Genomic DNA, 26,822 nt, shown 5'->3' with positions numbered 1-26,822 from the left:
CTAACAGACTGGGCTTCTGTCTGAGAGATTAACAGAGCACCAACATCCCAAACATTCTTTCTGTTAGGCCTCCCCCACAAGCAAGTTCCCCCAGGAAAATTCCTCCCTCTGCCCACTCATGCTAACCTCTCTCCCTCAATTCTGCCTCTCTTTTACTTCCCGCTCTTTTTTTCATTGGGCAGGCTCCTACCACAATGGGCTCCATGTGAAAATAGGTGCTATATGAAATTGGCTTGGTTTAGAGTTGGTGTATATGATTTGACATACTCTTACTAATATGCACATAGATATGTAATTTCATCTCTTTTAAAATTCAGTAAACATTTATTAAGCACCAGCTATGGGCCAGGCACTATGCTAAGTGCTGGGCATACAAATACGAAACAGAATGATTGTTCCTCCCCTCAAGGAGATTACAATCTAATGGGGGCAGACAATACAAAGAAAAAAAAGAAGTTGTAACGGGGAGAGGGAAAACCAGAGTGTCCCCACCACTGGGGCATGATAAAAGAAATGACAAGCAGGATGATTTCAGAAAAATCTGGACTTACATGAACTGATGCACAGTGAAGTGAACAGAACCAGGGGAACATTGTATACAGTAACAGCAGCACTTTGATGAAGAACTATTAATGACTTAGCTATTTTCAGTAATACAAACCAAAAAAGTCCCAAAAGACTAATAATGAAGCACACTATCTACCCCCAGAGAAAGAGCTGAATACAGACTGAAACATTCAGTTTTTTACTTTCTTTTTTTTTTCATTTTTTCCTTTGAGTCTTCTAGTGCAAAATTACTAATATGGAAATGTTTTGCATAATTACACATGTATAACCTGCATCTGATTGCTTACCTTCTCAGGGACAGAGGAAGGGAGAGAGAAGGATACAATTTGGAACTCAAAACTTTAAATAAAAAGGTTTAAAAAAAGACCAAGCAGAGTGGGAAATGAAGAGTTACTTAGAAAGTTCTGAGCCCTCAAATAAAGGTAGACTTTGGGAATTTATTACTCTGTCCTTGAGTCTTCCAGTCAGAGAGAAGAGGTGTCTGAGGGGTCTGGGAAGCTGAGTCACTCTGCATGGTGATGAGATTTCAGGGGATCAGTTTTCCCATGATTTTTGTGGATTTGAAATTCATGGTATCTGTGGAAGTTCCTTCCAACAATACAAATCACAGCCAATTGATTACAGTTGATCCACTCAACATTCTGGAGACTTTTTTTTCCCTTTTCTCCTGACATCAAGATGATATCTGGTTGTCCATCTTGTCATGTGACCAGTCTATCCTCTCTTCTATTTTACATCACGTTGATATTATATTTTATTAGGCTTTTTTTTCCTTTGCGTTTCCCATTGATTATACATTGAACCTCTCTCTTGCCTTCAATATGTTATAAATTTTTAAGTTTTGGAAATCGCTTTGCTGTCTGCAGTACCGCAACACTCTTAGGATGTTGGTATTAAAGATGTGCCTTTGTTTGCAGGGACAGCAATTATCTGAAGGCATTTCATCCTACTTTTACCAGATTTAGTTCAGGACCTGATTTTTTTGTTTTTTGTCCAACCCATTTCTACTATCTGTACTAATATTAAAAATGTAATTCACATTTATATAGATTAAAAAATTTACAAAGCACTATTTGTAAAACAAACCCAATTATAAAATAATCATACAGATTTGCATATGTAAATTGTGAAATGCCTCAGTATTACATACTATATTTCTAAAATATGCCCAGCTGTTTTCCCATTTGCTTAATTTATTAGAAATACTTGGTAAATGGCTATGAATATAAACGAGAAGAATGGAGGCTTCTGTGCAAAATCCTGAGTATTGAGAGCCTTCTTAATGGATGTGCGACTTATATAAAGTAATTTCAGATCCCTAAACAAATTGGTAGTAAATATTTGACATGTTTAAAGAGTACTCTAGGGTGAATTTTCAAGGGAGAATTTTTAACTCCCCTTGAGAATAATTTATATGTCCTAGTTTCCTAAGATCAGAAAAATCCCTAGTGAGCAGTTAAATTAATACTTGAAATATGCTTTGTTGTTTTTATTACCAGGATAATATCCAAATTAATTTATTACTTTCCTTTAACTAACATTTCAGATTATTTGTAAACCCTGTTTCCACTTCTTCTGACAAGATATTTGCTATAATAATTTTTTTCCCTAGCCATTGGTAGAGTCTCATCACAAAACAATTGGGTTTGGCAGTTATTTAGGTGGATGTTTGAGAATTAAGATCTTTATCAGTATATACTCTTATTTTGCGAAACTTTCAGCCAGACAATTTTAGTAGAATAATTTTCTTGGTCCTTAGCCATACTTATGCTGGGTAAAGCAATAGTAGAGTATGATGAATGAAAGCATGGAGCTATATTTTATGGTTTGTGTTGATTAATAGGGATAATTCTATGCTAATGTTGGCAATGTCTGTAACTCCAGGTATGGCTATTTCTTTATACATCTTTGCTAGAAATCAGAGTAAAAATCATCAGATGTGTTATTTAGAATTAGTGACTAATACAGGTATCATCTTCCTTTAAAATTTAAAGTAGGAGGATAGTAACAATGTCTGGATAATATTTAACATAGTGGTAAGTACTTTATTAGAGGGCCTAGCAAGTATGCATTTTTTACTAAGAGTAGGAAGTTGATGTGGATGAGAAGATTGAGCTTTTTTCCTATTAACTATACTTTTTAAAGGATACCTGTTTGTAACAGTTCACTTCTTTGGAAAAATTAGAAATGTAGGGGCCTTTGGAAATTATACTAATCCTTTCAGAAAGACAACTCAGTACAGTGATTGGGCAATATAATCTATAGAACAGAAAGCATTAATTTAGTTTCCATAGATGCCTTAATTTAAAACCTAGAGGTAACTTAAGGAATGCATGAATTTGACACAGTGAATCAGAAATAGAAGTCCAGAATCACAGCTAATCCTCTGACTTTTCTCTACTTCAAGTGGAGAGAACATAAATAATTTCATGATCTGTAATAGTCACACACAAGTATTTGAATGCCTCCTAGTGGTGCTTTCTCTAATTATAATGGTGTTTTAAAGAGAATACTTGATAAAGATATATAACAGATTAAAATGCTAAAGCTTCTAACTGCTGTGGCACAAGTACTAAAAACATTAATGGTATTATTGGCAAATGAAATTAAAATAAAAATACATTGTTTCAGATGCAGAAAAAGAATTCAAAATCAAGTCAGTATGTATTCTAGATAAATGCTGAGCTAAATGATAAAAACATTTCTTACTGTATGTTTATTTAACAAATGATCCACTAAATATACTTGAACCAAAAAAATTAGTAATAACTTCAATTTCTTTACAAGTGTAAGGTACTTTTAAATTTTAATATATTAAACTTTATTGGCCTCTTTGTAGTAATGACATTCCTATTCTAAAATATCAGATTTTAAGTGATTGATTTTATAGAATAGGTGTAGGTAATACTTTATAAAATTCTATGCTTCGTTTCATATAAATGCAATAGCATTATCAGTAGGCTTGACATCCCAACACTAGCACAACTAAATGATTGGGAATTACTGCTTTAATCACTTCATGACACACTTGAAAATAGTGATTTTATATATAAGTAGATAGACCTTTCATACAATGGAAATTAAAGCAATTTTTAAAGAATTGTGATGATAGGCCCATTGTGGGACAGGGAGGAGACATTCTTTTGTTAAGCATTCAGAAACAATTAATGCCTGGCTACACAAGAAAATAATAATTAAAATTCCATTTACCTTTGAAATAGGAGCACTATAATTGTAGCTGTTTTGACATAAAAATAGGATACAAAATGTTAATCTGGAACGAACAGTTTAAATATGAAATTATGATATACTTGGCTTCCCGTAGCATAGCTGTCAAGCTTGGGCAGTTCGCTGGTCAATAGTGACATCCTCTGTGTCAGTGAACAGAGTCTCTTGGTACCATAGCCTGCAGTTCACACATTACTGAAACTCCAACTGTCGAACAGTCAAGTCCCTTGGTATTACTGCAGCTTCCAGACTCTCCTGACTGGCTCATGTTTCATTCTTTGGCAATTTGCCCTAATGATATCCCTCAGGAGCTTTCAGACCTTCTTCTTTTCCATATTTAATCGCACTATATTAATCTGAGTGATGAGCAAACTGTGATGCACACATTTTATTTTTTTGCATGTGATTTTACTGGACTCATCCAAATATTAATTTTATATTTATTTGTCATTGAAAATTTTACCCTTAGTTATATATTTTAAGTAGACAAAGCTGCCCAAGATTTACTAGAAAACTGATTATTTCTATAGTTTACAAAGAAGTGTGTCTAAAATACATATTGCTCTTAAATTTGTGATGGTAAATATGATCATATAATTTTCTTCATGAAGTTAATATTGAACGTTGTTTTATATTTATTATACTTAGTTTTACAGTTGTTAGTATTCATGGAAAACTTTGAGCTTTACTTTTCGCTTTTAAAACAAGTTATTCATTATCATCCTTTTAAAAAATTTTTAGTTAACTGCTTGCCTTCATGGATCAGCTGCACTGTTATATCCAATGTACTGGCAACATATATATATCCCAGTGCTTCCGCCACATCTACTGGACTACTGCTGGTAAGTTAGGCAATATAATGTATCTTTATATCTTGTACTATCTAAAAGTCTGCAACTCTGTTGTTTTATATTTTTGAATATCTCAGATATTTGTAGAATATGCAGTCCTATGCATTGTGTTTACAAAAGGTTTGTTAATGATGTATACTTAGAAAAAAGAAGCCTTAGATATTTAATTTTATAGTTACATATATAAAATAATATTTCTCTACTAGGACATAGTTATCATTCCCACTGCCCACCCATCAAAGGAGACAGGGAGATTTTAGGCATAGCCTGTGTTTCACAATGGACCTGGAATAACCAGTTCTGGATGGATACCAGTGGAAGGCTAGGCCCTCTCTAATTGTCCTGATCTATATCTGGCCACTGGACCCAGATGGCTCTGGAGGAGAAAGAGAGGGCTGTGCACAGCCCTCCCTCACTTAAATCCAATTCACTTGCAAGTCATGCCATCATTTTCCTGATGTCATGGTCCTTTCTGAGAACGAAGGACAAACCATACAATCACAACCAATGGAAGACAGTACTTATGTGGTCATAACATTCAGTCCTACAGTCAGTCCTAAAGATGTAGTAGAGAAAATTATTCTCAATTAGAGTTGGCTTGTGGGTTAGAAGGGTGGAAAGAGGATGGTCTAGGGAATTGTTTATTGGATCCTAGGTTTTAGAATTGGTTAGGACCCTTAAGATATTCTAGCCTAATCCCTTCATTTTTATTGAGGAAATTGAGACCCATAAAGGTTAAAATATTTGTTCAAGTTCTTAGGGCCCTAGTATAATTTTGAAATGCCTGGGGATTGCCTAGAATTACAGGAGTTATTTCAGGAATATTTTAACAGGTTCTCTTACAGCCTTCATCCTGATTATAAGATGAATATTATCTTTATAACATCTTAACTTTTTATTGGTATACCTTAACACTGTACCTATGGAGTACCTATACCAAAGGAGTCTGGTAGTTGGTTTTTTAAGCTACCTTTTAAAATAACAGAAATTTACAATTTGCTCTTAAACCTGTTAAAATTACATTTATTGGTAAAAAATAGTTTAAAATTAAGGGAAGAGACTTCATTTTTAATCTTAGGATTTTTATATTAATAGAAAAGATACTTAAAATAATTTAACTTTTTACATGATGTTAGATGATTTTTCTGTTGAATTAATTTCTCTGATTAGTTGTATAAATAGTCATCCTCAGAGGAAACAGATCATGTCTGTAGCATAACATTCGGGAGAAATACTTTATTATCAAAATATTACAGCCAAACCAAGGTTAAGAGGTTTGAGCAGAAGCTTTCCACAGCTGTACCTCCATGAGTACATGGAGGTACAACACCCCGTAATGGTGCCCAGTGACCTATCAATGCAGTACTGATTTTTTTCATCATTGGGAAAAATAGAGGCAGTTGGCAGGGCATTTCTGGCATCCTCTTAGAATTAGCAATTGACCACTGTGTCATAGGTTAACAACTTTGTGAATAGTCTTGTAGCTAATTAGTAGTTAAAGCCAGGACTAGAAACAACCTTCTTTTAACTTTTAATAAAGAACTCTTCTCATTATTTTGTAAACTAACTTCACACCTGCAAGAGTATAAACGTCTTTTTTGTAATAAAGAACTTACCTTATAAAATATTTTTATCACTCAAACAACCTCCTATATTGACTTGCATTTAGTAGATGTTTAGTAACTATTTGTTAATTGGGCTTTGTTTAAATATTCAATTTTTTAAAAGCCTTTTTATGTAGTCTAGTTTTCTAAAAACCTACCTACAAGAACATAACTTTAGTACATGAACAGACCTTCATATCTAGAGTAATAGATTACAACAGCTAACCTCAGTATCACATTAAATGTTCTGTGTAAATGCTCTTAATTCTTAAGAGGTAAGGTAATAATTCTCTGATTTAGACAATTCACTGAACTGTTAAAACTTAGAGAATTTCTAAATTAAAGTACAAAAAACATCATTATTGACAGCCTTCCTCTAAATAAAGAAAATCTGAGAGTTCTATGACTTTTCTAGTGCTACTACCTTTTCTTGTCATAATTGATTATTTTAAGCCCTGTTGTTAGTAGCCTGGTTTTTCCTGCCACTGATGGCTGTGAAAGGCAGCACTAGATTTACTGTCAACCTTTGAATCTTACTACTGTTCTATCCCTTCTTACTTGAAGTCACCTAGAATGATGATGGTGATGATGACTAACATTTATATAGCACTAATTGTGTGCCAGATACTGTGTTAAGCCTTTATGGTTACTGTCTCATTTGATTCTTACAACCCTGGGAGGTAGGTGCTATTATTCTTATTTTACAGATGAGGAAACCAAGATAGAGAGGTTAAGGACTTGCCAGAGTTATGCAGCTGTTAAGGGTCTGAGATCTAATTTGAACTCAGATCTTCCTGACTTTTGGTCTGGGGCTCTATACATTACAGCATCTACCTGCCTAGTAGAATCATTTCAAGCACTGACTTCATGCCACATGGCCTGCCTAATTGGGGGCTTAGATAAGTAGTCTATGAACCTTGAGATATCATTGAATCCAGATATAGCCCTAGTATTCTCAGAATTTTGATAGCAGTCCATGCTCTAGGTCAGGGCTGTCCAAAACATGGGCTGTGCGCCCTGATGCGGCCTGCCTGTGTCCACCACAAGCACAGAAATTGACACAAATGCTTTAGTTAAAGCATTTGTGTCCATTTCCATGCCAGTAGTAAAACACAGGCAGGCCTCACGAAATCACACTGCAGGCTGCATGCTGCCTGCGGGCCGCACTTTGGACAGCCCTGCTCTAGGCTAAGATTTTGGCTTAGTTTTTTTTTTTCTTAAAATTTTTTTTCTTTGTTTCTATCAGCCATGATCCGTCTTCTCAACCTACTTTTTACCCCTCAAATTGAGAACACAAGAAAAAGAAAACCTATGACAAATATATACAGTCAATCAAAATAAATTTCCTCATTGGCCGAGGCCAAAAAATAATTACCTCTTTCTGCAATCTGCTTCCCCACTATCAGGAGGTGGATAGTATATTTCATCATGTGTCCTCTGGAATCCTGGTGGGTCATGACTCTTTTAAGGATGCAGCACAGTCTCATTTATGTATGATGACTTGGTCATCCATTTCCCAGTTTCTGAGCACCCGTCAGATTCCCATTCTTTGCCACCTCAAAAAGAACTAGAAATATATATTTTCTTTTTTGTTGTATTGTTTTGTTACATCTGTAGAGTTTATTTTGCTTAGGAAAATAATGGGTGGAGGGTTGCCTAACCTCTCTCTATTTTCTATTACGCTATTTTCCCCTTGCACTCTTATTTTGCTTGGAAGGTAAATATATTTCTGTATCCGTGTGTGTGTGTGTGTGTGTGTGTGTGTGTGTGTGTGTGTGTGTTTGTCTTTGTGCTCATGCACAATTGTTCATGTCCTCCCTCCTTGTGACCAGCTCAGCAGAGAATGAGATTCCAGTGTTCTTGGCTGAATTCTTTTCATAGGAAGGTAGGAAGAGGTAGTGTGCTACAGAGGAAAAGTACTGAACTTGGAGTCAGAAGAGACCTAGGCCAAACTAGGCCTCACCATCATAGGCAGATGATCTGAGGCAGAGTTTCCTAATTAGTAAAATAGGGGCGTGGGGCCATAATATCTGCACATAATACAGTATGGTTGTGAATATTAAATGAAAATGTATTTTCAAATATATTCTTTTATTTTTTAGAATAAATGTTTATTGATAGATTGATTAAAGAATTTTTTGAGTAAAGCCTGGTTCTTTCTCTTTTTTTCACTCTTTGTGTATATTTGTGCTACATTGAAGCAAATAGAGAGGGAAGGACCCTTTTATACCACACATATATTGTATACCCTTCACCTGCTTCTGTTGAGGACATGAAAAATATTTTTCATATACCCATTTCAGAAATTCCCAAATATGAAATTGAAAATTAATATCGCTCTTTATTTTATATTATTTTATTAAGTCTTAATTAATCAGAGCTACTTATTCCCTGCTTGTGACACAATCAGCCCTCCACCCATTATTTTCTCTTTTTTCAGGACTTTCTAGTCACAAAATTTCAGTCTAACAAAAATCATTAACATGTAAATTGCTAGGTTCCTCTTCTTTCACAGAAATTGTTGGTCACTGAACTTTCCAGAAGATGTTAGTTCACCTTGTGATAAACTGATATAAGTTATGGTTAGTAACCATGGCATGGGCCAGTTAGAGGTGAGATACCCTTTTGTTATATCAGGTTGATGTCGTTATTTTTGAGTTCTTCTCTGTGAGTATAAAAGAGCTGTCATGACGTCAGATGTGTCCTTGGTTACTGAGAATTCTTGGACACCATTTATTGAGAATTGCTAGCTTTGCTAATAAATCAACCCTTCTCAGAACTTTATTGCCTCAGTTTCTCTTAATTGCAGTTTTTTGTCAAACACTGAAAAAGCCCATTGAGGCAGCATAAGTATTCTTTCTGATTCTACTAATTTGATCAGAACCCTCCTGTAATTTCTGTGAGGATTCTACTCCTAAGTAATAATATCTTTTCCTCAGACCTCTGAGGTATTAGCATATAAAGTCATGGTGCCATCTTGAGGCTGTTCCTAGTAGCCATCACCTTAGTATATCAGGAGAAAATTATTTACCCCACAGGTGTAGGAGCAATACAACCAGCACCCTTCTTCCAATGACAAGTTCTTACAGAATGACAGTATTCTAAGCTAGTGAATGTTTTGAGATATTTTCTAGATGCTTTTGCCTTACCAAAGGCTACCTACTCTTTTGAGGTAATGTGGCTCCAGGAAATTAGAAAAGTGACCATTTATGAAAATACTCAACTTCTTGTTCTTAAGGAGATAATCATTTTCTATTCTATTCTCCACAGAATTCTGTTTGTACTATACTATGGCCATTCAATTGGTTGCCATCCATCCACAGGAAGATAAACTAGTCTCTTATTCAGAGCATATAGCTTTTAAAAATATGACAATATAAATTATGTTATAAATCACACCAAGTAATAAACTATTAATGGGATCGTATTCCACCTGGGTGGTCTGCTTGTAAGAATCTATCCTCCTAAAAAACAAAATATACCCATCTCCTGATTTGCTGTTCACATAGTAATTATATTGGAAAAAAGATTAATTGCTACCCAAAAGACCCTCAAAAAGCATTCGCATAATGCTTTCTGTATCCAGTCTTGGCAAATAACTTCATTGAAAGAAAAGTGCAGGACAGTTTTGCATATTGATGATAAAGCATCTGTTTTACCAAGGATATCCTTCTGACTTATTAACACTATAATCTAATTAGGAAATTCCAGCTAGGGTTGCAAAATTACTTTTTATGTGATTTAGTCAATTTCACATTAGGATGTACACAATCCTCGTTTCGTGAGAAAGGAATAATTATTGTTCAATTAACTTTATGTTCTGCAAAGCATGGTAATTATTTTAGAAAATGATGCTCTAGATTAATTATGGTTATAGTACTAATATGCATATGTTTTGAATTTTGTGAGAAATTAGTGAGAAAAAACATGTAGAAGCACCCAGTAATTTCATTATTGATGTTTTCATGATATTTTCCTTTACCAGGTTTAGTTTTCAGAGCTTATGACCTATTCAGGAGATCTCTCTAGATTTTTTTTTAAATGGCCAATTTTTAGGCATTTATTGTTAATACTTTCATAAGAAACAGTTGTTTTTAATGATGTTCAGTTTCTTAAAATAAAAATTCTGCCAAGAAATATTGTCTTTCTTTTCATTAGTTATATCCTGACAGTAGGCACTTAATATTTATTGGGCTGGATAGTACAACCAGTGACAAATAAGTTGTAAAATCCAGTAGTAATTGTTTGTATCTCAAAGATATCAGTAGGGTATGTGACTTTGCAAGATGAAGCTAATAAATGGGTAGTACTTTTGTACTGTGGGCACCTCTAGACTTAACGCTATAAAAGGAGGTGAATATATTCCTACATAGGTACTTGCATGAGAAATCTCACTTATGTAGTGTTTTACAATTCACAAGGTGTTTTGACATGCATTGGCTCACAACAATTACATGACTTTTAAAGTGTACATATTACAAATCTGTGTTTTTTTGATGAAGAAACTGAGACTCAGAAGTTAAGTAACAATAAAGGTCACATACTAAGAGTTGAAACAGGGCTTGAACCCAGATCTTTTGGCTCTGTGACTAGTTTTCTTTCCAGTACTGTATGGTTTATATAAAATTAAAACATTTAAATTTCCACAAAGGTAATGGGATTAGACTATTATTGTCAATGGTGTCTAGTTACTAGTTTGTAGAACTAGAACTGTAGAGTTTCAGAGCTTCTTACATAGCATATTATTTGGATATTTAATCAACGGTACTTTTGCTTATCTTTTTTGAAATCTCTAAGTAGAGTATCTACACAAATATTACATTCTTAACAGTTCTCCAAAATAGGAGGCCATGATGAAAAGATCACTGTGCTTATAGTAAAAAAAAAAAAAAAAAGCTTGTTTCTTAGTCCTGATATTGCCTAGTCTTAATGACTTTGGGCCAGTCATTTGACCTAAGCCTTCATACGTAATATGGAAATGATGCTGTTTGTAGGATGAAAAGCTTTTTATGGAAGATAGTGATTCTTGAGTGATATCCCTAATATTTAGCATAGTACCAGGCATAGAAGGTGCTTAATAGGTATTTGTTGATTATGCTATTCTATTCCTAGGGTTTGTGTGCAGAAAGTACTTTGTAAACTGACATTAGTTGTTAAGTCATTATTCAGTCCTGTCCAACTCTTTGTGACCCCATTTGGAATTTTTTTTAAGCGAAGATACTAGAGTGGTTTACCATTTCCTTCTCTAGCTTATTTTACAGCTGAGGGACTGAGACAAAACACTTTGTAAATTGTAAGTGTGATTTGCCCAGGGTTACACAGCTAGTAAGTGTCTGAGGTCAGATTTGAACTCATGAAAATGAGTCTTTTTGATTCCATGCCTGACACTCTATCCACTGTGCCACCTAGATGTCTAAAACTAATATCACAGTTAATTAAATGTAAATTGTTGTTATTATAGATTAATTTTGTCAGCTCATTTCAATTTTCTATGGTGTTTCATCCCTCCATATTTAAATTGGACAATGAGGGGCGGCTAGGTGGCACAGTGAGTAGAGCACTGGCCCTGGACTCAGGAGGACCTGGGTTCAAATCCGGCCTTAGACACTTGACACATTTACTAGCTGTGTGACCTTGGGCAAGTCACTTAAGCAAGTCACTTAACCCCAATTGCCCTGCCTACTCCCCCCCCCCCCGCAAAAAAAAATACAAAAAAACACACAAAAAACAAGACAAAAAATAAATTGGACAATGAGAATAATTGATTTCTTATGTCAGAAAATTCAGCTCAACATTCGTTAGGTGTTTATGACAGTATGCTAAACTTCTGGGATAAAAAGATGAAGACAAAATAGCCTCTGCCCTCAGGAGATTGCATTCTCCTGAAAGGATATGAAAGATATTTAGACAAAATCCAGAGAGTTTTATGATAGTATTGATGGTCATTAACTTGTTAGGTAAAGTTATCCATCTTACAGGGAAATTTGGCACTTTCATGGTGATATGTAGAATAATGTATACTTTTCATCATCTTCATATTTTTCTAAGCAGTGAAGAGGAAGTAGCTGTGTCCAGAGTCACTGAAGATCATGCAATTTTGTCTATTTTGCCTTGTGGAAATTGTCTAAATGTGGGCCCAGAAAGTAAAAAATGCTCATCTTTTATACTTTATCCCCTTTCCCGTATAGTTCCAGATAGAATATTAATTTGAGAACTGAGGCTAGAAAGGTTACCAGTTATTCCTGTTTAAAACAGAAGATTGATACACATTCATAGCTATAATAATAGCTGAATTCAGAGTATTCCATTATGGCACTGTCAAGAATATCAATGACAACATGGGATCCTTCAATTTGCTTTCATTTTAAAAAAAAAATTGTAGTGTAGTATATTTTTTGTCATTTTCATTTCTCAATGTATCCCTTCCTTTTTCCTTCCCAGCAAAGCAACCCCTTATAGCAAAGAATAAAAAAGAGGAAAGGAAAACTTCTAGTAAATAGCATATTTTAAATGTTTAACATTATATGTAGTGTTCCACATCCTTGGTCTCCTATTTCTGCCAAGAAGAGGCCCTCAACTTTCAAGTGTATATTTTGACCAAAGAAAACATTCTAAATATTTATCTGTGCCAAATGATCTTTTTTATGAAAATTAAGGGGAAAAAGCAAAGATAAGATAGGTCAAGACAATTTAGAGACTTCGTTCAGAATTAAAAATTTCCAATTTTTTTGACTCTTAACACATGGGATAGAGTTGAGTTCACTTTCCAAAAGCTTGTTTTCTTTAGATTGCTTGGTCCATAAGCATCTAAGAGCTCAGTAATATGCTAGGAACTATACTAAGCATAGGGAATATAAAGCAAGACAAAAAAAGTCCCTGCCTTCATAAGGTTCTAATGGGGGAGACAATTCACAAATAATAGATATGTACTGAGTAGTTGGAGGATAATCTAAGATGAGAAAGTTCTAGCAGTTGGGACATGGGGTAAAGACTTGCAGAAAACAGGCTTGGTAGAGTTTGGAATTTTAATGATGGAAATTATTTTAGGAATGATTGTGTAAATTGTTTGAGAAAAGGAAAACAACACTCCCCCACCCCATTTTGAATGATGGTTTACACTAAACAGGATTCAAGAATTCTTTAAAATATATTTGTCAATAATAATTTTTAGAATTCTGTTCATTTGTTACAGTCCATGTGTAAAAACCTGTCCATTCTCAAGTGGGCATACTACATAATGTATATAATGTGTTGTTTTTAAAATGCACAGTTAAAAGTTTCATTTTGTCCTTGATCTCCTTCATTAGAGTTTAGGGCAACCCTAAGCTCATGAAGAAGAAAACTTAGCCAGAGTGGCTTCCCCTGCCCACATGCCTTGAGGCTGCTGAATCTCATGATCAAGCCAAGTTCTCAATGGAAGGAGCTGAAGATTTCCTAGCCCATCTCCTCATTAAGTGTTCACCAATCAGGGTCGAGTTTCACTTGTCAGGGGAGTTCCTGGTCAGAAGGAACACTCCTAATTTGAGGTGTGTCAGAATCTCCCTTGGCCTTTTTGGTTACAGAGAAAAGCCAATAACCATCAATTTATTGATTATTGGCTATCCTAACTAATAAATTGGTTATTAATTCCTGAGATGAAGTTTCATTTTTATATTTAATATTAAATATTGTTGCTTTGGATCTAATTTAAGACTAAGTGGATATTTAGATATCCAGTAGCATCATTTTTCAAGCATTTTTTAAAACACCTGAATAATTTTTTACCACAAAAGTAACACTGGTGTCAAGAGAAAGCCTGAGATAAAATAATTTAAAAGTTTGAAAGAGGAGAGAGACTATAGTAGCACAGATAAAACATTGAAAACAGATAGGAAGCAGTGAAAACAATTAAAATAAGACAAAGATTCTGTTATCTTATTGGAGCAGATAACTTCCTCTATCAGGGCAGATCGTAATGTACCCACAGCATTATTAATAAGAGTAAACATTTATTAATCATACTTTACATTTATATAGAACTTTCTAGTTTACAGAGTACTTCAGGGGAAGTGGTGACGAGAGAAATATGTATATTTTTAAAATGTAGTTTATATACTTAAAATATGGTCTATATCTATGGAGTTAGAATTAAATTTAATGGAAAATGTAGTCAAAAAAAGAAAATGACAGTTGTTGGTTAATTGGGCTATGATAATGTGCATTGTTGGGTTATGATAATGCATATTCTTGGGTTATGATAATGGACATTTTATAGAAAATAATTCAACTCAGGTTGTGACCCAGTGATGGTATTTCCAGGTAAAATTTTCAGTTTTTTAAAAAATGTAATGTTCACAATGGAATACCTGCTCTTCCTTCATGTGTTTAGTAAAAATCCTTGGTTTAATTTATCCTAGTTAATGGAGTTTGACTTTGTTTTATTGACATTTCAAGATTATTTTTGAGTGTATGTAAAACACTGATACAAATGAGAATTTTAATAAACGTTTCTACAGCTTCTGAGTTACTTACATTATAGTTTGAGTTTTAATGTGGTATATATTTCATTTTAGTGCCCCAATGCCATACCTGATTGGAATTCACTCCAGCCTCTTAGAGGTAAGTATTTTTTCAGACTTAAACTACATTCTAAAAATTGTAGTCATAATGATTTTATTTTCTTGAAAAAAAAATCTTCAGTTAGTTTTGAAATAGTTTCAGCTCCTGTATTTGGAATGTTTGCATAGTACTTTTTGTGATGTTGTTCCAATACTAAGTTGTTTAATATGACAGTGACTATTTTTTAAGATCTGAAGCACATGAACATTAAAATATCCTGTATAGAAGTTTTATGATTTGAAATTTTGAATTTTTTCATCTTTACTGAAGTAATTTTTATGTTTTTTATTGTTTCTTCAGAGTGACTTTTGTCTTATATAACTTATTTTTGAATTGATTTTTTCAAGTAGGACACGTGGTAACCTATGCCTTAATAGCATATTCAGTACATTTCTTACTTTGTGCCCTGTAATGTAATGCTTTTTAGAAGTTTACTTTTTGAACATGCATTTTATTATGCTTTATTTTATTATGTTGTTGTGTAGTTGTTTTTCAGTCATGTCCAGCTTTTTGTGACTCCATTTGGGGTTTTCTTGGCGAAGATACTGGAGAGATTGACTGTTTCCTTCTCCAGTTTATTTTACAAATGAAGAAACTGAGGCAAACAGGGTTAAGTGATTTGCCTAGGGTCACACAGCCAGTAAGGATCTGAGGGGAAATTTGAGCTTAGGAAGATGAGTCTTCCTGACTCCAGGCCTGGCACTCTGTCCCCTGCACCACCTAGCTGCTGTTTTGTTTTATTAGACAGCCTTGCTAGCTATCTAAATGTGGGAACTTTTCCTATTGTCTTAATGTGAAGTATTTGGGGGGGGAGTGGGAGGTTGGTTATAGTTCTCTACCATGTTTCTTAATATAAAGAACATCAAATTGACAACTGACGATTTCAGTCAACTGGGTGGTGAAACACATGGCTTCTTATCTATGAGACTTAAAATGACTTCTTTCAAGATTATCATCATAAGGGGAAGAGGGAAGAGAGCACTTTTATCACAGTGATATTCTGTTTTTGATTCTAGAGCCTAAGACATGTCCCCTGGAGTTTACCAAATGTTGATATAAAAAATAATATCTTGCAGATCAAATCCTTCTCCACATGGCCTATTCACACAATTCTACTCAACTTAAAAAAAGTAATTTAATCTATTATAAGTTCAGTTTACTTATAGTTTCACGTTCTGTGTCTATACATCCCATTCCTCAATTTAGATGAATCCAGAAATTCTTCTTGTTTATTCCAAAGTTCCATTTGGAAGTTTTTGCAGTGGAAGGCCTGGCTTATGAAATTTGCTGCTTACTCAGTTCTAGTGCAATGTAGGTCTTTTAATTTTTTTTCCTGTTGAGACAAAATGCAAGGCCTGAAATGGATGATATAATTTAGAAATTTATTTATAATAGATATCATCTTAGTAATAACTAGAATATATATGTATGTATACATTGTTGTTGTTCAGTTGTGTCCAACTCTTTGTGACTCCATTTGGGGTTTTCTTGGTAGAGATAATGGAGTGGTTTGCCATTACTTTCTCTAGCCCGTTTTAAAAGATCATGAAATGGAGGCAAATAGAGTTAAGTGACTTGCCCAAGGTTACATAGCTTGTAAGTGCCTCAGGCCAGATTTGAATTCACACAGATGAGTCTTCCTGACTCCAGGCCCAGCGTTCTATCCACTGGGCTACCTAGCTGCCTGTATGTATACATACATACACATATATTTGTATGTGTGTGTATGTGTGTCTATATACACACATGTAAGTTTTGTATAGTGTTTTCTCATGTTATCAAATGTTACCTCATTTGATCCTCACAACAACCCTGAGAGATAGATGTTAGTATTAGCCTCATTTTACAGATCAGGTAACTGAGGCTTAGAGAGGTTAAGTGATTTGGGCAGGGTCACACATCTGTTAAGTCCCTGAGGTAGGATTTTAACTCAGGTCTTCCTGATTCCAAATCTGGAGTTCTGCTTTGTCATGTAGCTGCACTTAATTTTATAGTAATATTTCATGCATTAGTTCCTGTGACATATTAATGTAATTATCATCTTTCCCCAATTTAATATAAGTAAACTTTTTTATAAAGCTTAAAATCTTACTATATATAATGCCTTAAATTTTTTATCCTTTTATATTGAATATTTAAAAATAATCATTCAACTTGTGAAAAAGAATGTGTCAAGAAGAATTTTATAAATCAAAACATAAATAGGTAGGAATGGGCTCTAGTGCACTTTTTTTGGTTGTTTCAAGAAATAACTGACTCAGGATTCAGAATCTTGTGTGGCATTAGTTTAGCCTTATACAAAGTGTAACCTTATTTTGTTGTGATATGAATAAAGAGTTACTGAAGGTGCATTTTAGATTCAGGAATTTTGTCTGACCACATATGTCATTAACTTCTGAATTGATATAATGGTATTATGTCCTAAAAGATGATACGCTTTTTGCCATGCCAATCTTAATATAAAGTCTTCATATTTTATTTATCACAGGATAGTATATGCCTGACATTTACCTTACAACAGTACAAAAGTATAAAAACATAAAAACTGAACAAACTATATCTGAAATTGAATTATAGATATAGTTGCTTACAAATATAATATCCCTTAGCTTGGTGTATTTCCTTGCTTTTGGCTGCAATTATAGCAAATTTTTTTTGATGAAGAAGAAAATCATTCTCTTATCATACACTTTTTTCTTTCCTCAAATCAGCTCCAACTTCTCATCATTTCTTTAGAGACACCTAAACCTAGTTACCCACAGAAACATGAAATTAATGTAGCCCTTTATGAATCTTTCCTTTGATTATTTTATATGTAATTATGAGGAAAATAAGACTGTGGTTTTACATGTTCATACAAATTTGCTTCCAAAATAAAAATAAAACATAGGCTTTGTCTATTTGCTTTGCCCCTAAAAACAAGACTAGGGAAAACAGAGCAAATTCAAAGAGACATTGGAGAGATTGGCAGTATGCAAGCAGGTTCTACATAGGTGTGGTTTCATCTTTCTCATTCCAGAGTCAAAAACAAGCAACTATAAAGAAGAAGTTTGGCCCATTTTCAGAAGGATAGGCGATTTTTGCCTTTGTGTCATTTATTGCCATTGAGGCATGTTTGCAGAGACACATTTACAGCAACACTTTATGGAAACATTATGCCTTAGAGTATGTGTGAGAACAACTACCTACTTCACTACTTGAGGTTCCTTCCTTTAAAATGTTTTCTTTTACTTACTTTCCTAATATGTTATTCATTCATTAGTTCTAAAGAAGATAATCATTTGTTTTCTATGCCTTTTATCAGAAGATCACTTTTTATTTTCTTATTCATGTAAATTCGTTTTCTTCACTACATGAGAGCTCTATGTGAAAAGGACTCTGTGTTCCCATTTCCTTTTAAAGATGGTAAGAGTGATTGTGGATAAAACTAGGTAGAATACAAACCCCCAAAATGATTTAGACTTAAATATTGTAAAAAGAAACTTGAAAATCATATTTATCTGTATTTTCTTTAAATTCCTTTATGTTAGCCTAAAATATCTATCTATTGATATTTGTACTTTTGTTTCCATTCATGAGTCCTTCCATTTAATATGACAGCTAGCCTTGATAGCTTATAGGTAATACTCAAATAAGATTCTAAAGAATATTGTCTATTTCCTTGCATTTTTCATTTCTTTATGCCATTTTCATTTTTTTCAAAATTGTTTGATTCATTATAATACTCAGTTATTATAATACATGATAATACTCAGTTTCTATATCCTTCCTGTAATTCTCAATTTTAAACTTTTTTAAAGTACACAAAATTTCATAAAAGATATTTTAAATGATATTTTAAGCAGACTAATATTAAAAAATGAAATTATTGTTTTCTTTGATAAATTTTCAAATACCAGTAATTTTATTATCTGTAAGTATTATATTTGGATATATCAAACTACTGCTAATTATGTTCTTAGATATATTTATTTTATTTATCTGTTGCCAAGAAAGTAACTTTGTAGACTTTTAAATCGTAGCATTGCTACCAAAAGTTTCACTTTTTTGCTGACTGATACTCCAGGAGAGAAGAGTGACTTAATTTTCATGATATTGTTCTGTTGAAGAGATTTTTTAAGAAGTATATTGACAATGTGGTAGAATTCATCAGTAAGGGCATTTTAGCTCTTACCCCAAAAATTTGGTCGCTCATGCCTTGGTGCAAAAGATCGAACCATGCATTTTAAGATAAACTTAGCATTTTTCACTTTGGGTTCTTGGCTTAACTTTTTTAATTGGTCCAATCAGTTTATTGTATGAAACATTTAATAAATTAATAACATTAAAAATTTTATTATAGTGTCTTGGGAAAATATCTTGTAAGATTTCCAGTTGACTAAGGGCTTGTTATACCTAGAAATGCTGAAAAAACATAATAGTATTACTTAGATGCACCAAAAAGTAGTATTCGTTGCTAAAATTTTAAAAGAGATGACAGAACAATTTAATTTGGTAGGAAAATATAGAATTAACCTTACTTATTAGTAAGGGAGGAAATAAAAGGAGCGTATGAACTTGTTAACTAAAGTTTTTGCCCAAATGCTCAACTGGCTGGACCATTTTAACAAAAGTGACTGACTGAGTCGATTTATTATGCCTTTAAATCTTCTTCCTCAGGGTCAATTTGATAAACCCATGTCAAAAATATTTTATTGCAGTACTCATGAATATTATTGCTAACCATAAGTTTTATGTTCATTTCTGTTCCTGCCCTCTTTCTGCTGTTTTATTTCTCATCTTTAAGATACTTTCCTCATCACTGTGTTATTAATTTGTTAATTATTTAGCAGTTGTTTTTGTTTTGGAACGTGTTAATGCAATGCATTCAAAGTAAGAGAAAAATAGCAAATGTTTCTAATTTTGAAATTATCCCCCCAAATTACAGTACCCATGATTGTAAGAAAAGTCATGAATTTAGCAAAGTCAAATTTATTGTTAAAAGTTTATGGTATGACATATTTATGAGTATTTAAACCTTTAGCAGCTTGATATTACTCTTACCTAAGTATTACTCTGATTTACATATTTCTCAAAGTGCTGTGATTTTAATTTTCAATTCAGTTATGTTTTTGTTAGTTTCCCTAGATTATGAGTTCTAAATGTGTGTACACACATGTGAGTGTGTTAGCAGACCCTCTTTGGCACTCTGGTGAAGGCTATGGATACCTAATATTTTAAATGCCTAAAATAAATGTGATTACAAAAGAAAGCAATTATATTAAAATACAGTTATCAGCTTAGAAAAATTCATAGGCCCATTTTTAAGAACTCTTGTTTCACATTTTCATTCAGTTGTTTGTAAGGGGAAAGAAATACTTTTGCATCAAAGTTTAAAGTCCTTGATGTTTCTGCAGTGTGATTTATGTATATCTATTTTATAAAGGTGTATATTATGATTTCTAATTTAACAACTTCTACTTCAAAGTAATATAATAGTCCTCAAATGAGAGCATTTTATTAAATGCATAAATGAATCTGAGAACATAATTCTTGCCAATTCATAATTTTTAAAGCTTTCTTAGGTGGACAAGAGGACTTTTAGGAGTTTCAAAAATATAATTAAGTTCAGCTAATCTTATTACCTTGATACATAATTTAATAATGATAATCTCTGTTTACAAATTCATATTGTGCTAAGTAAAAGAAAATGTATTTATTCAAAGTTGTATGTGTTTTTTAACAGAGAGTAAAAAATAAATCATTGGAGGACGTGGTTATGTTAAATGTTGACACAAACACTTTGGAAACACCATTTAATGACCTGAGCAACCTACCAAGTGAAGTGGTAAGTCTGAAGGCTATTTCGTAATGGGTGTGTATGCTTTCGTCATGGTCTTTGAATTATTAGTAGTTATTTTTGTCCTTTTTTCCTACCTGATATAAAAGCAAAATTATCATGGGTGGGGTAAAAGAAAAAGCATAAGCCTTAAAGTCCATGTTTAAGATTATTTTTCCATTTTTGACAGTTGAGGAAACATTGAATGGAACATCAGATTACTTATTTTAAAAGCAAGATAATAATTACAAAGCTAGCTGCATTCATTAGGCATAGCTGCTTTAGACGTAAGTCTCTTCATCTCATCTTAATCATTATATTACAAAGTAGGCATTTCTGTCTGCCTAGTGGCATGTCTTGCAAAAGAACGAGAGAGTTTTTGAAGGCAAGAAGAAGAAGGGGGCCAATTATCGGCTTTTGCTTCCCTGCCACCTGCCAGTGCTTTTCCTTTTAATTAATGATCTGATGGCACTGGTCAATATAATAAGAAATGCTTGTACAGTTGGGGTCAGAAAATTCTGGCTTTGATCTCTCTCAACTTTCTGAAACATTTATTTGTTTTCTCTAAATTATTTCAGTTTTATTTTAATCTTTTCTATCCAGCTGAGGGCTGCATGAATGAAAACCTACACTATTTGTCATATACTTTGGAAGAGCAAAGACTGCTTACTTAGAATTCTATTTGTAAATTAAACTGCAAACCCAGTTTGTCATAAAAGACATCTGATCCTTTTGAAATGACGAAAACTGTCTTTTGTCTGTAAAGGCTGATAAATTAAGTGCCAGTTTTTTTCTGGTCTTTGATCTTGCAGAGGTTTTTTTGTCTGCAGCTCATAATGGAACATATTCTGTATTTCATGTTAAATAGTCTCTAAAAGTGCATTTCACTTTTCTTTTCTCTAGCATGGAACTGAAAAGTATCCTGGCACTGCTTCTATATTTATATGTGTTGGCTTGCTTGTCTTAGAATGGAATAATGGAATATAATAATATATTACATTTGTATAGAACATCATATTTTCCAAGAGTATGTAAAATTGGTGTTATATAATGGTTTGGGGAAATTGTAAAATGTAATATAATATGAAAAGTGTTTTGAAATACACTGAAGGAGCTTGACTATATGAATTTTAAGATTTTGGACTCTTACTAGAATACTTATAATTATTATTCCTCTAGTATAATAGGGAGTGAAGTATTCAAAGTAAAATCTAAGCTACTAATAAATAACTACCATGTTAATGTTAGCTGACTTTGCAGTAAATTAAAACTAAACCAGTTCCTTGCATTTCAGTAAAATTCCTGTTGAGTATATCCAAATCTAACCCAATGAACAGTTATCTTTATAGTTTCTAATATCTAGACTTGCTCATTATAAAAATTTTGCAGAAGCTGCTAGAAATGATTACAGTTTTTCATTAGAAATCCATCAAAGTAGCCTTCTCTGAATAGAGAAAATAATGAGTAAAAATTCAATCTCCACTTTAGGAATATATTCTGCATGTGTATACATTTCCCACTGTAATGCCCTCAGGAAAGAATAAGGGTGCTTTGTAAAAAATGAAGTTCAGTTTTTCTATGTTTAGTGTTAAAATTATTATAGTCGCCTTAGTGATAGATTATAGATCCTTTGAGAATTATGTTTTTATTATATTTTTCCTACCAAGGTAGAAAGAAGAGAAACTTCATTCTTCGTGGAAGCTAATTTGTTTATTAAAAGCACTCATATAAACATATATAGACTTAAACACCACAAGAAATATAAATCTCTGAATATACACAATGATATCTTATGTTTTATTGATAAGAAATTTTATTTAAATATAAAAGTCTTAATAGAGAGAATTCAAATATCATAAAGTTGGGTTAAAAGGTATACCACAAAAAAGTGAAATTGTAATTAATTTAGATACCTAGAGATGAGGCCCACAAACTTATAGAAATGTCTCTTGAAAATTACATAAATAGCAAAAACTATAATGTGAAATTAGAACAATCTGCTAAAGTCTAAGGAAAGCTTATCACTTGGTGCTGAAAGCAATCTGGGCAATTGTGTAACGATCCCAGCAAATTAAAAATTTTCATCAGTCTTCCCAAACTACCTATACCTAGAAGATGTGATAAAAAGCATAGCATCTTGATTTGTACAATGGCAAAATATTTAAAACTAATAATATATGTTAATCTAATAAAAATATGAGATGATATTACTAGATTTTCCTTTTAGTGACTGAAAAGAAAAACCTGAAAATGATTATTATTGGTATTGTCTGATGTATAATAAATTACCTGAGATTTAAAATGGGTCCTTTTTAAATCATTCACCAAAGCATTTAAATAATACTTACAGGGTAGATGACTTTCTATGCATGTGAACTCTATTATTGTGTCAGATTGACCAGTGGTCTTGACTGTTCAAAGGTCAGTGGTCACAGTTGTCCTGAATTACCAGTCCTTTTTTCCTGTGGACCCTCTGCTGTGTTGCATGCTGTAATCTTCTTAATGGCTTCATTCCAATATTCACACATAATATTTTAGATTTATTGACTGTTAGAAATACTACCATGCCAGTAGCAGTTCCGCTACTCCTAAGGTTATTTCAAATTGGAAAAATAAATCAGAGCATGGCTTTCAGGAATCCTTTGTTTTCCTTAAGGAGGGGGGAAAAACTGCTTCCTGTCTTCTGACAAGAACACTTGTTTTTAGATTTCATCATTTCATTGTAGATTTGGATCATTAAAAAAAAGAAAAAAAACAAATAAACAGCCACTTTATTGAGAATGAATTTTAAAATAAATTACTGTTACTCATGGTGCATTTTCAAGGTAAATTATACTTTTAAAATGTACTTGTGAAGTTGGTGTTGTTTGAAAATTTAGTTATTTGAATAAAGAAACCATTATGAAAAAAGTATAGCTATGATCAAATATTTGAAGATTTTGAGTTAGAATGTAAAATATTCTTTCTTATTTTGAAGCAAATATTTATTTATTACTAGCGTATGTTACATGTTACATTTTATGGATATATGCTTAGTTATGATTTTGTATCCATTTACTCTCTTTTATTGTGTGTGTATGTGTGTGAGTGTTATAAATGTGTAATACATGTATTGATATGGGGTCACTTTAGGGAAACGGATTTAATTGAATTTTTATTTTGTTTTTACATACTAATTTTGTGAGAAAAGCAAGCACTTCCTTCATTGCTGTTTAATTTCTAAAATTTTGCTACAAAAAGTCAGTTAACATTTATTAAGCTCCACCTTTGTACCAGACAGTATGTTAAGAGCTGGGATATGAAAAAAGGCTCACAGGTTAAAAGGGAAGAAAATTGGAATAATAAATTGGAAATATATTTCTTAATTATTTCAAAATGTATATTCTGAAAATTGATTCTATTGAAATGTCTCCATTAAACTCTTTTTATTAAACTCTTTTTAGTTCAGTAAAGTAAACTTTGGATTATTATCTAGTCTGGAAAGTAAGTGTTAGAGTTTATTTAAAGAGAAATTAAAACTTTTATCTCTAGATATTCTATGTCTACTGCAGAGTTGTAGATAGAGTGTTAGACTTAGAGTGAGAAGGGCCTAGGTTAAATTCCATTTTACTTGCTCACTAGCTGCATGATCCTGTGCAAGTCACTTATCCCCTCTTTTACTCCATTTCTTCATCTGTAAAATGTTGGGGTTGGATTTGATAGTTTCTAATGTTCCTTCTAGCTCTAATCTGTTATCCTGTGAAATGAATAATGACTTAAACATACGATCAGGAAAAAAGCCATTATTCTATGTAAGAAATTTACATTTGATAGTATTTGTATGTGTGAGAAAATGATTATTACTAATACTTTGGAACAGATTAACACTTTTTGTTCATATTTTACCAAGAATTAATTAGCATATCCTATAAGATAGGACAGTATTCTTGACCCTGGAAAAGGATAGCATTAGTGGTAGAATCATAGGATGAATTGATACATGGCCTCCTATATTTATGCCCTAGTCACTGTAACATGCTTCTCTTCTTAAATCATGTATACTGAAGAGATTTCTTACAGGTTCAATCACCATCCCTAATTTTTTTTAATTCCAGTTTCATTATAAAAAGGAGTAAATATGATCTGTCAGGCTTCTGATCTCTTTAAAGTACCATAATCTTTCTTTCCTTATTTAATACTAAGTCAGTGGCAATTGGGTACCTTAGTTTCTGGATATAAATCCCACTGACAATGTAACTCCTCCCACCTTCTGATAGGAATTCAGTGAAACATCATTTTTCTAAAACTCACTGTAGACCCCAGAATGTGGTTGAAAGTGATTCCATTGACATTACCAAATGGGGATTAAGTTGCTAAACTTCTCAATAGATCTCATTATAAAGTAATATTACCTTAATAAACGTATGTATGTGTATATATGTGTATCTCAGCATTGACAGGAGATGGTTAGGTTTATTATGAGACTTTCATGGGGATTAATAGGTTTAATAGTGTTACTAGCATAGGTGGCAATAGTTCATAGAGTGCTAGACCTGGAATCAGAAAGACTCATCTTCATGAATTCAAATCTGATCTCAGATGCTTATTAGCTCTGTGATCCTAGGCATGTCATTTAATCTCTGTCTGCCTCAGTTCTTCATCGGTAAAAAAAATGCTCTGGAGAAGGGCATGGCGAACTATTCCAGTATGTTTGCCAAGAAAACCCCAAATGGGGTTATGAAGAGTCAGGTATGACTGAAACGACTGAACAACAACAATAGCATATGAAAAAAAAATTGTAACAAAAAACAAATGATGCAAAAAATTGGGGAACTTCCACTAATTTTGAATAGCTGCCTTCAAGACAATTGCTTATTTATGATCTCTCCCTAAGTTAATTAATGTCCTTTGGTTTTAAAAACAAAGACAGTGGTTTATCTTCATTCAAGGCTTTTAAGTAAAACTTTTTATTTGAATGCTTATCAAGCAAATCAGTTTGTTTCATGATTTTTCAGATCATATGTCATCCATGTTTTCCCAAATTATATTGAATGTTATTCTTACTAAATTTCTATACATATTTAACACAGTAGGGTCAGTTAGTTATAATATGGATTATGACAGAAAAAAAGACCTGAAAAATTTTATATTGGTTGCAGGTTTGTCATACCTGTGCTTTATAAAAGCCTTTGCTTTCTATTGTTTAGCAGTTAAAATGACCTTCTCAAGAAATGGTCAGGTCATACAAAAAATAAGATTTAGATTTCAGTGTAATTGAGAGAATTTCTATTTAGCTCTCAAGTCACTGTGTCTTCAAGAAGCAACTATTGCTTTTACCTCGTTAACCCATACAGAGACAATTATTCTATTTCTCAGCTAACTTCTTTTATTTCCATAGATAGTGATCATCAATTTTACAACCAGCAACATTTTAAAAGAGCTTTTTATCTGACTTTGATGCCAATGAAATTGAAAAAAGCTGAAAATTAAGCTTCTAGTGCTATTTACCTACGTTTTGGGATTTGTGTTTGTATTTAGAAATAGAAAAAGCCTTGCTACTGCAACTGAAGCAAGAAGATTTGTAAATTACATTTTGTTTTAAATTTCTTTCCTGCCATTTAATGCTTCATTCTCTTAAAGTATTTTCAGAGATTATCATATATCTGCCATATATATCTATATCTGTATCTGTATGTATGTATGTATGTGTAGTGGCACTTTTCATGTGAATAATTTCACCTAATCTTCACTACTAACTTATGAATTGTATAATCCGATCAATTTTTTTCTTGAGACTTAGAAATTTTATTTCATGAAACTCTGGAAAAATAGTGCTCCTGATTTTAACAGGCTTCCTGCTGTGAACCTGTAAAATTTCAAGTTACTGATCTCAGTAACCAAAACTGTTTTTAAAGTATTCATTTTGTGTGAAATTCTAAGTATCTTTTAGATAGTTTGAAAGTAGATATGAAAAATGACGATGTGTTTAGCATTGTTCCAGAGGACACACCATTATCCGTGCTTTAGCAGACACCCTTTCAGAGGTAATTGCCTAGGTTTTAGATCTTATTGAACAGATTTTACATTAGATTTTTAATTTTAATTTTCAGGATGTTTCAGAGTACTTGAGCAGTAAACTTTCTACTTTTTATTTATCTCTCTATTTCCTAATCTGGA

At 32.8% G+C, this 26,822-nt stretch overlaps 1 protein-coding gene across 1 annotated transcript in view; it reads left to right on the top strand.

The window, feature by feature from the left end:
• Positions 1-26,822, top strand: part of DENND1B (DENN domain containing 1B) — a 388,444-nt gene that overhangs the window by 280,741 nt on the left and 80,881 nt on the right. Inside the window, exons 10-12 of the mRNA XM_036754915.1 lie at positions 4,537-4,637; positions 14,803-14,848; positions 20,574-20,675. Of these exons, the coding sequence (XP_036610810.1) occupies positions 4,537-4,637; positions 14,803-14,848; positions 20,574-20,675 (249 nt within the window). The remainder of the gene's footprint in view (positions 1-4,536; positions 4,638-14,802; positions 14,849-20,573; positions 20,676-26,822) is intronic.

This window comes from Trichosurus vulpecula, chromosome 4 (assembly GCF_011100635.1).
Source record: "Trichosurus vulpecula isolate mTriVul1 chromosome 4, mTriVul1.pri, whole genome shotgun sequence".
NCBI lineage: Eukaryota > Metazoa > Chordata > Mammalia > Diprotodontia > Phalangeridae > Trichosurus > Trichosurus vulpecula.
The sequence above is the reverse complement of the archived record's forward strand: the minus strand, read 5'-3'. Positions and strand labels throughout refer to the sequence as shown.